The 11,122-nt window shown below is 44.2% G+C and overlaps 1 protein-coding gene across 1 annotated transcript; it reads right to left on the bottom strand.

Moving 5' to 3' along the window:
- Positions 1–350: 350 nt before the first annotated feature.
- Positions 351–9,250, bottom strand: LOC128408812 (vomeronasal type-2 receptor 26-like). Its single transcript, XM_053378835.1, has 6 exons — positions 9,066–9,250; positions 6,979–7,270; positions 5,715–6,527; positions 4,535–4,762; positions 3,080–3,206; positions 351–1,261 (listed from the first exon to the last, which is right to left on the bottom strand). The coding sequence occupies exons 1-6, from the start codon at positions 9,248–9,250 to the stop codon at positions 351–353; spliced, it is 2,556 nt and encodes an 851-aa protein (XP_053234810.1).
- Between the last annotated feature and the right edge of the window lie 1,872 nt (positions 9,251–11,122).

The following is an 11,122-nucleotide window of genomic DNA, read 5'->3' as shown; positions in this document are numbered from 1 at the left end:
TGGTTGTTTCTAATAATTTTTTTGAATTATTATTTGCCATTTGATATGTTGTGATCCAGTTTGGGCGCAGTTTTAGGGCAAGTTAGCCATATAAATAAACAGATGTGTCAGACCAGTCACAGTGATCCCCAGGGGAGCACGAAGATTATGGCCAGATGGTTGATCAAGAATCTGAGGGGAATCAGGCTGTGGTACAGCAAGGCACAGAAAATTATAATATCATAGTGCCTGTAGCCATTGCAGTCTTTAGGCATTCATTGTCATCACTCATAATTTATGCAAAATGAAGAGAGGTTTGTATCTAAGAAGATATTGCTGGGTATCAACTGTCAAAATTGAATATTTAAGGATCAGGTGCCAGCTTTAGCTTTTGCAGTCAAATGCTCCTTTGTGTTCAGATCAGGCCTCAGCACAAGAATGTAGCACTTGGGAATGAAGATGCAGCCCAGAAGCCCAGCACTAGAAGCCAAGATAGAGAAGATCTGCACAGCTACCATGTATTTCCCCTTTGTGCTCAGGTAGGTGGGCACAAAGGAGACCCAAACGCTGCAGAAGACCAGCATGCTGAAGGTGATCAGCTTGGCTTCATTGAAGGCCCCAGGCAGCTTCCTGGCCAAGAAAGCCACCGTGAAGCAGATGGCAGCCAGGAAGCCCATGTAACCGAGGGCAGCATAAAACATGGCAACAGACCCTTCATTGCATTGCAGGATGATCTCTTTAGGCTGGGAGCACGTGTCAGAGTCTGGGAATGGGGGAGAGATCCCCAGCCAGATGGTACAGATGACAATTTGGACACTGGAACAGGAAATGACAATGGAGTTGGCCAAACACTTCCCCAGCCATCTCCTCATAGTGTTCCCTGGCTTTGTGGCCAGGAAGGCCAGCACCACAGTGATGGTTTTTGCCAACACAGAGGAAACAGCAACTGAGAATATAATGCTAAAGGCTGCTTGTTGGAGAAGGCAGGTCACTTTCCCTGGCTGGCCGATGAACAGGAAGGAGGACAAAAATGAAAGCAAGAGGGAGATGAGGAGGATGAAGGAGAGGTCCCGGTTGTTGGCTTTGACTATGGGAGTTTTCATGTATTTAATGAAGATTCCTAAAACGAAGCTTGTGGTTAATGACAATAAAAGGGCAACAGAAACCAGAAGGATCCCCAAAGATTCTTCATAGGTCAGGAAGGTGATAATCTTGGGAATACATTGATCCTGGTCCTTGTTTGGATGGTGAGCTTCTGGGCATTTGGTGCAATGGTCTGCATCTGAGAAGGAGAAAAAGTTTTCATCTCCATCACTTATATGTGTAACTCTCTGTGTCATACTGCATTTTGGGAGAAGATGATGATGTGGAGGAGGTAACAAAATTAGAATATGCAACAAAGGAGGAAAATGTTAATTGATTTATTTAACCTTTACATGTGTATCCAAAAGAGATTGATGTGACACACAAGGCACTTTTCAATTTTTGTTTCTGAAATAACCTTGTGATGTAGGTAACATTGACAGGCAAAGACCTCCCCACAGAGCTGCACATGGTGTCTTCATTGTACAGTTTTTGCTGTACATGGAAGACACACCTGTTTACCTGGACTTTTGGATAATTGCAATTGGATTTATATTTCTTTCATGCAATGCTCACAATAGGCCCGTTGTTATTTTCCATCTATTATAGTTTAATCATTTTCATATAATTTCTTGCTTATTCTGTATCCTGCTATCCTAATTATAAATAAACATTTTTAAAAATCACTGCTGGTCGGTTATTCTTAATATTTTTTTTTAATTCACTTTCTTTTGGGCGTGCTTTGGTTCTTTGATCACTGAAGACGTGGTTGGAAATAGCAACAGGAACACATAGTACATAGTGCATGGTGAGCCCTCTCCCTGCTCCCTGCTTTGTACCCCAGATATAACTTCATTTCTGTCGTTCCTTTAAACTCACTTTCGGTAACTAATTAATTAATGAAGATGAATAATAACGTAGACACCAGGAAAGAATCCAGATTCAAAAATGCCATCAGAATCTTCACAGAAGGAGTCTCTGAGTAAATCTCTGGCCTGTTCTTATTCTCCCAAGGAATGCCTCTCCCTTGGAGTCAGGTAAAGGAAAAGGACCCCTGGACGGTTAAGTCCAGTCAAATTCAACTATGGGGTACGGTGCTGATTTCCACTTTCAGGCCAAGGGAGCCGGCATTTGTCCACAGACACCTTCCTGGGTCATGTGGCCAACATGAATAAACTGCTTTTGGCGCAACGGGACACCGTGATGGAAACCAGAGCACACGGAAACGCCGCTTACCTTTCCACCACAGTGGTACCTATTTATCTATTTATCTTTACATTTTTTACCTATTTATCTATGTGTGCTGATATGCTTTCGAACTGCTAGGTTGACAGGAGCTGGGACAGAGCAACGGGAGCTCAGCTCGTCGCGGGGATTTGAACCGCCGACCTTCCAATCAACAAGCCCAAGAGGCTCAGTGAATACTGAATTTTATTATTTCAGTCACAGACCAGTTCCAGCCCACATACAATATCAAGGAAGTCATAAAACATAATAGGGATACATTTGAATTTGCAATTAGGTATAACAGGGACCCTCCTGCCAACCTAGCAGTTCAAAAGCACATCAAAGTGCAAGTAGATAAATAGGTACCGCTCTGGCGGGAAGGTAAACGGCATTTCTGTGTGCTGCTCTGGTTCACCAGAAGCAGCTTAGTCATGCTGGCCACATGACCCGGAAGCTGTACGCCGGCTCCCTCGGCCAATAAAGCGAGATGAGTGCCGCAACCCAAGAGTCGGCCATGACTGGACCTAATGGTCAGGGGTGCCTTTACCTTTACCTATAACAGGGACAATACAGATATAGCAACAGTTAAAAAATATATAAACTATTCCAGTCACTAACATATAACCTAAACTTATCATTTAAAACCTTAATCATTATGACAGCACAGCTTGTTCCCTAAGTTTTATGGCAATCGCACAGAAGTTGGCTACCCTTAACGTGATCTCAGGATCCTTGTCAGTGGTTTAGACCACAGAGTCACCCTCGCCACCCCGCCCTTGGAATCACCCACCTTCCTGAGTGGAGATGGTCCCTTCCGCACATGGAACACAAGAGTAGCAGCAAACTGGATCTCCTTCTTGAACTACCTTGGCATATCCAGGGTGGCAGCTTTCGGTACACCTGGAGCGAGGCACAGTCTAATAACCAAGACAAGGTATATCAAGCAGAAAATGTTAGGAGCACCTGTGCCGATGGAATTATTTCATAGAGTTTGCAAAGCATCCAGCAAGATCCCTAGTCCCACTGACCCTGTCCATTTATTTCTGGGGAAGCACTTTTTTTTTTTTTAAGAAAAGGGCATTGGCAGGGGAAACCGTTTGGTGTTTTCAGGGAACTGCCATCAGCTCAGAGGTGAGAGATGGAGGGGCAGTTTTGTTATAGGGAGCCTCCGAAAATCTTGCGAAGCAGTTCATCTTCTGGCAAGGAGGAAAGCCCCACCTCCAGTGGAGAGGGGGTGCAGGGACCAGGGGATGCCAGGGAGAGCCTCAACTCCGAGCCTGAGCAAACCAGAGAGACTGGAAGTAAGCCCTTGCCAGCGCCCATTCTGCACAGTAGGCTTCTGCGCAGGGAGGGGCGGAAAAGGTTGGGGGTGACACGACTTTTATGCTGGGGTAGGTACAAAGACAGTCCACTCCCAGATTCTGCTAGCGATTGAGCCAGACATGAACTTACGACGCTCTTCACTGTAAATAGGTTGCACCAAGAATAAAGCCTTGAAAAGACAGGTCAGAGTCTTGCCTGTTTACTCTCGAGCAACCACACCATCATCTGACAGGTGTGTTTGCTTCTTTGTCTCAACTTTGTTATCTCTACCTTCTATACAGAGGGCAAAATAAGACAAAAACAAATCTAGAATAACAGCAATAAGAAAATAGTGGCAACAAACCACACTGATGCAATGCAGCCATTGTACATGCAATATCCTGAAGACAAGAATGTTAAAAATGATATTTTCAAAGGTGCTTTGAGTACTGGCAAAGAAGGGGGGATATCAACCTCTTTTCAGTATTCTGCTTTGTCCATTTTCCTTCTTCCCTTCCTTCTGATCTGAATAGAACTTCATACCAATTGCCTTTTGGAGTCTGAAATGTGGATTTGCTAAATTTAAGGATTTGAGCCATCTATCATGTTCCTAACTGCTGGGTGCAATCTCCTGGGGATACAATTTGGGTGTTATATAAAAGTGGTCTACTCTGTTCCCTGGGAGAAAGAAAGATAAATGCTGGTTTTCCTCCCCAGATGAACAGAGAGGAACCTGGCTGGGAAATGCTGCTTATCTTGTCTCAGAATCCTGGGGCTCCAGTATTTCCTTGAGCGCCCCAGATTCCCCTCTGGTCTGTCTGGCAGCATTTACTGGGTTCTTAAGACATAGTTGGTCCACCTTACAAGGCTGTTGTGCAGCAGTTGCACTATGAAGAGTGTAATCAGGCTGTCCTAGCCCCATCCCTCTGGTATATCCTCATACCTTGTTAAACTGCTTGGGCCACTCAATGGCTTCTGGGTTAATGGCGAACTTTAGGCCAGTAGAAGTCACTCTCTCCAGACTCCCAATTTTCACTCTAACACAGGACCCGTTAGGGAACATCACCCAGTTATCAATATCAAAGTCAGCTGGCAGCTCCCCATTCTCATCCAAACATAGTCTGCCCATGGAAGTGTTTGAACACTGGATTTCTCTTAAGAAAGGGTGAAGCTGGAATGACAGGGGAACATCAGCATCAAGAAAGCAATGTGGAAGACTGTGACCAGAAGATCTGTGTGCCCGCTCAGTCTACATTCCAGGTGCTTAATTGTTGATGGGCAGCTTAAACGCCCAGCGGATTGGGATATGAGATTTCATCCCTGAATAAGAAACCTGTATCTATTCCAAGAAGACTTGCTAAGATGTATAAGACAGAATCAGATAAGTGTTGGAGATGTAATGAGACTGAGGGTACGTTCTATCATATGTGGTGGACCTGTAAAAGGGTAAAAGAGTATTGGGAAATAACTCATAATGAACTGGGGGGAAATGTTTAAAAGTACTTAAAAGCAACAACAACAGAGTCCTTTTTGTTGGGGATAACTCAGGCGGAAATTCCCAGGTGTCAGAAAAGGTTATTTATGTTTGCCACTACTGCAGACTGTGTTTTGTTAGCCCCAAAATGGAAAACAAGCGAGGTCTCAACTAAAGAAGAATGGCAACTTAAGTTGATGGAATATGCGCAGCTTGCAGAATTAACATATAGAATAAGAGAACAAGAGAACAAGAACAACATATGTTTAGAGAAGATTGGAAAGCATTTATTGAATATATGGGGGGAAATTGTGTTTACTTGAAAACATTGGCAGCATTAAGATAAATTCAACAGTGTAAATAATTTTGGATGGATGTAATAATGGAATACTGAATGGTTTAGTTTATATAAAATATGCAGGGATAAAACAGAAATTTAATAAAAATCATTATAAAAAAAGAAATCTGGATATGGAAGTGTCATACAACATAACCAAAGCGAGCCAAAATGTTCACCTTAACCAGAGCCCTTACAAATTGGATTTCCTTCAGAAATGGGCAAGGAAAAAATCTCGCTTGTAAATTTGATTCCATCATTGGGACAATGGATAGTTTGCAAAAAAGAAAAGAGAAAAGGAAAAGGAAATACCTGCCATTGCCATAACCTTTGATTGGAACATGTGTCTCCTCCATTCACCATTAACATCCACCTGGATCTAGATGAATATGCTGCATTTAAGGCCTGAGCCACAGCTTGAATATTGAGGTAAGCGCTGTAGCTGTCTTGAGACAGGGCTCTCTGGAGCTCCTCTTGGGGCAGATCCTGCAGTTTCTCCTCCTCTGCACACCTTGTCCAGCCTCTCACAGACAGCACATGTTTTGAATATGAACAATGAAAAGCTTCCTCCCAAAATTGCTGAAGAAGATGGGAGCCTGGTATGGAGTCGGCACTTCTGCTGCTACTGATCTTGGTTTTCATTACAAAGGATAAAGAACCATGAAAGTGCTGGAAGATAGAAGGAGGATAAGACAAATTCAAGTCGATGTCCTGAAAAGCTGTTGTGATCCAGACTTTTGGCCCAATTTGTTTCCCACGTGCTATTTGAATTGCAATAATTATAGCTGAGCCCATTTGAGTGGTTATGTAGCAAACACATACATCGACTTGTCTCCAGGTTCCATATGGTTCATTTGAGCTGAAAATTTTAATTAGATCCTTTTCTGGAAATCTTTTGGACAAGGCAATGCAAATCCCGCTGCCAATCAGCAGAGGCGTTAAGTCACTCACAAATCTTCCTCCAGCATCATTGTCCGGAGCAAGGAGGCTGATCCACGTCCACCCAAAATGCAGGAGCAACTTGACAATGCCCTGATATTGAGCTTCTTCTTTGGGGACCATCTGGTGGACAAATGGGGACTGGGTTTTATCTTCAAGAACCTGAGCCATGAAGGCAAAATTGACCTAGTGAGAAAAGAAAGAATTAAAATCGTAGAATTTTGAGGGTCATCTAGTCCTGCGATGCAGAAATCTCAACAAGATCATAATAGAAACTGATAGTGATTTGCTTTACTTCCAGGAACATATCCTTATTAACCTGAAGTGATTAATATTGAAGAAAATTTGTGCTAGCTGCGACTGGGATAGCTCAATAAGTAGAGCATGAGACTCTTAATCTCAAGTCTGCTGCATTATAGGGGGTTGGACTAAATTAGCTTTTCAACTTTCCAACTGGATGTATGATGGTATTGTAGTCCGAAACATCTGGAAGGTGCTAGGTTGGTGGAGGCTGAAGTTTGAAAACAAAAAAAAGCAGTTTTCTCGTTTTTAATGCCCTCTCTTGACTTCTCTGGAAAGAAAGGTGTAAAAAAAAAGTGGAATTTTATTTGTCCCTCCATGCTGCCACCCTACCTACCTGTGGGATTTTGTAGATGCTTAACATGGATGAAATCTGCTTTGAGATTGCAGAATTTCCCCCTTCAAGAACAGCCAGCAGGTTATTCTGTTTCCCACAGTTATAGTTCGGAATATTGCTTTCCACACCTGCAAGCAGATCTATCGTGGCATCAGAAGTTATCCTTTCATCTAAATGGTTCTCATAGAGGTTGTAACCCAGGGTGATGTTGGGTAAGATCCTGGGATTACTGTTGATCTCCTGGATGGTGAACAAGAATGACAAGATTCGCCAGTACCTGCTGGCAGACAAACTGCAATAAATCAACCAATTTTGAAGCGTTAAACTGCTATTCACCATTTAACAAAAACAAACATATTTGTTCTGCAAATAATAGCTTGTATGTATGCATGCATTTTATTTCTTGAATTTATATCCCTCATTTTTCTCCAAAGATCTCTGCATTCTCCAATAATAGTTGGGGAATATGTGCTCCATTGCAGGAGCTTAGAAGTGCACATGGTCTTCAAAGAACAAAACTGAGTAAAAATGAACCCCATCCCCAACCCCAACATTTGTAAAAGACTGGGAAGTTGCAGCAATGCTACTTGCATGGTTTTGGCTGCTTCAGAGAGTGTCTGCATAGATTCCCCCAACTGTTTTTCAAAAGTCAACACGGGGGTCAAGCAAGGGCAAGTCCTTTGCCAATGATGACCACTAAGTTGGGGACTAGGAAACAGGGTGTCTCCTTGGTCATTAGAAATCATTTGAGTGCAGGTACCAAACACATCAACCAGTAATAATAATAATAATGATAATAATTTACTATTTATACCCCACCCATCTGGCTGGGTTTCCCCAGCCACTCTGGGCGGCTTCCAACAAAAGATTAGGAATACATCAAAATATCAATCATTAAAAGCTTCCCTAAACAGGGCTGCCTTCAGATGTCTTCTAAAAGTCTGGTAGTAGTTTTTCTCTTTGACATCCGGTGGGAGGGCGTTCCACACGGCGGGTGCCACTACCAAGAAGGCCCTCTGCCTGGTTCCCTGTAACTTGGCTTCTCGCAGCGAGGGAACCGCCAGAAGGCCCTCAGAGCTAGACCTCAGTGTCTGGGCAGAACAATGGGGGTGGAGACGCTCCTTCAGGTATACTGGGCCGAGGCCGCTTAGGGCTTTAAAGGTCAGTACCAACACTTTGAATTGCGCTTGGAAATGTACTGGGAGCCAGTGTAGGTCTTTCAAGACCGGTGTTATGTGGTCTTGGCGACCGCTCCCAGTCACCAGTCTAGCTGACGCATTCAGGATTAGTTGTAGTTTCCAGGTCACCTTCAAAGGTAGCCCCACATAGAGCACATTGCAGTAGTTATGAATGAAATCTGGTCGGCTGAAGGGGTGTGTGAGAAAAAGCTGAAAAATTATTTTTCATATTTTGGACATCCAACTCTCCTAATAAGGAAGTCTTCTGCTCTGTATTATGATATGTATTTATTTTATTTAAAGCCTATTTCTCTTTCTTTCCAGCCAAAAAATGTCACTCAGTGTATTAATTTTCTTAAGACAGTCTGTCAGGCTCATAATTCAAAAACATATGACACGAAAAGGAAAAGGTGGAGATGGAGAAGGAAAGCATTAATTTAGCGAAGAGGAATTTTCACATGGTCTACTGTTGCACTACTGGCAGATTATTGTAATTATGTGATATAGTGTCAAAATAAAATAAAAGTAAAATAAATAGAAACTTTGCACTTTGGAAATTGCCTGAATTTGGTGTCACCCGCACCTATCTACCCAAGTTGGAATAATGTTATGCCTCATTTTGATCCCTGATCATTATGGTGCATTATGCATTATGGTGTTGCCAGAAGAGCACTTCCTGCAAGACCCAGGGAAGCTGAAAATGGAATGGATGGCTGGGAATCTATTGCTGGACTCCAACTCCCACCAGTTCCAGCCCAGCCAGCAAGGGATGATGGGAACTTTACTCCAACAATGTCTGGAGGGTCACAGGTTCTGGAGCTTTGAATAGGGGCTATTTGCCTGGTTTAAAAAGCAGCCGTTGGAGAGGTGATGGAGAAACACAACATCCATCTGCATAGAATTACTTACCCCTTATCCCTGGTTAAGGGGGTCTGGGAAAAGTTGTATGGAAGTTTTCCGAAAAAATATTTTGGAGATACAATCCCACTAATGAGGAAGTTTCCAGGCCGGTAGTAACTGAGTGCTTCATGCTGGTCCTTGATCAGATTCAAGGGGCATTTTGCTTCCAGGTTCCTAAAGACTCCACGGGGCATCATTAGCAACAGAAGCAGCAACAGAAGCAGCAGCGATCTCATTCTGGCCCTGCCTTCTACATCTCTCATATCAGTGGCTCCTCTCACCTCCAGTGAAAGCAGATCAGAAGAAGCAAGCAGCTCTTCCAAGACCAAAGCTGTAGTGGTTTTACTGATTTGGGTGTTGTTCTGCTGTGACTTCAGAATTATGTAACATCACACATGCATATCCCCCGCCCCCCCTCTCTCCTGCTACAGATCTTGACTCAGGAAATATTTTCTGCACCGACTTTGCTTTCCAGGCACAGTGCAATTAATGACATTGCTATCAACACTCTTGTTGATTCTGATGCCAAAAAATATCTCTCCAGCTCTTACAAGAATAAATCACTATGATTTTGATAATTATAAGTTGAAGAAGTTTCGCATCCACAACTCCCTGGAGTCTTATATGGCTTAAGGGGCAGGTGTACAGCTGGAGAAAAGCGTGTTTGTGATATGCAACTCCAAAGTTTTGATATGAGTCAAGGAAAGGGGATAGGGAGAGTTTGACCTGAATTTTGCGCACAAGTACCTAGGGAGAGGGATGCGGGTGGCACTGTGGGTTAAACCACAGAGCCTAGGACTTGCCGATCAGAAGGCCAGCGGTTCGAATCCCTGCGACGGGGTGAGCTCCTGTTACTCAGTCCCTGCTCCTGCCAACCTAGCAGTTCGAAAGCATGTCAAAGTGCAAGTAGATAAATAGGTACCACTCTGGTGGGAAGGTAAATGGTGTTTCTGTGTGCTGCTCTGGTTCGTCAGAAGCGGCTTAGTCATGCTGGCCACGTGACCCGGAAGCTGTACGCTACCTCCCTTGGCCAATAAAGCGAGATGAGCGCCGCAACCCCAGAGTTGGCCACGACTGGACCTACCTTTACCTAGGGAGAGCCCTGCAGCCAGATCAGACCAAAGGACAATCATGTCCAGGACTCTGTATCTCCCAGTAGTGAATCAGACAGCTCTGGGAAGCTCAAAAGCAGGGCAGGAGGGGTCTTGGTGTTCATCAGTATGTGTATGATACCCAGCTCTACCTTTCTTTTAAATCAGAACCAGTGAAGGCGGTGAAGGTCCTGTGTGAGTGTCTGGAGGTGGTTGGAGGATGGTTGGGCTAACAGATTGTGGTTGAATCCTGACAAGACAGAAGTACTATTTGGGGGGGGGACACAGGGGACAGGGGGAGGGCAGGTGTGGGGGACTCTCTGGTCCTGAATTGGGTAACTGTGCCCCTGAAGGACCAGGTGCGCAGCCTGGGAGTCATTTTGGATTCACAGCTGTCCATGGAGGAACAGGTCTATTCTGTGTCCAGGGCAGGTATCTACCAGCTCCATCTGGCACGCAGGCTGAGACCCTACCTGCCCACAGACTGTTTCACCAGAATGGTGCATGCTCTGGTTATCTCCCGCTTGGACTACTGCAATGCATTCTACGTGGGGCTGCCTTTAACAGTGACCTGGAAACTACAACTAATGCAGCAGCTAGACTGGTGACTGGGGGTGGCTGCCAGGACCATATAACGCTGGTCCTAAAGGATCTCCACTAGCTCCCAGTATGTTTCTGAGCACAATTCAAAGTGTTGGTGCTGACCTTTAAAGCCCTAATTAGCCTCCGCCCAGTATACCTGAAGGAGCATCTCCACCCCCATCATTCAGCCCAGACACTGAGGTCCAACAAAGTAAACCCTAATTTAAATGGATCTAGAAAATCAGTTTCCTGTGAGAGTGCCTGGATCTGGCCTGCAACCACCTGCTCAATAGCCTTCCCCAATTACCAATATCAAAGTCAGCTAAACAATGCCTAAACTGTCAAAGTTGTGACAATTGCTATGAAGTGACAGGGCTGGTGCAAAAATCAGCC

Source organism: Podarcis raffonei, chromosome 2 (assembly GCF_027172205.1).
Source record: "Podarcis raffonei isolate rPodRaf1 chromosome 2, rPodRaf1.pri, whole genome shotgun sequence".
NCBI lineage: Eukaryota > Metazoa > Chordata > Lepidosauria > Squamata > Lacertidae > Podarcis > Podarcis raffonei.
This window is presented reverse-complemented; position numbering and strand designations above follow the sequence as displayed.

Excerpts from the sequence above, each read along its gene's own strand:
- LOC128408812 (XM_053378835.1), bottom strand. The coding sequence starts at position 9,250 with ATGCCCCGTGGAGTCTTTAGGAACCTGGAAGCAAAATGCCCCTTGAAT. Across the intron at positions 6,528-6,978 it reads GCATCTACAAAATCCCACAG|GTCAATTTTGCCTTCATGGC; the intron begins GTAGGTAGGGTG and ends TTTTCTCACTAG. Across the intron at positions 3,207-4,534 it reads GGCCCAAGCAGTTTAACAAG|ACTGTGCCTCGCTCCAGGTG; the intron begins GTATGAGGATAT and ends CTTGGTTATTAG.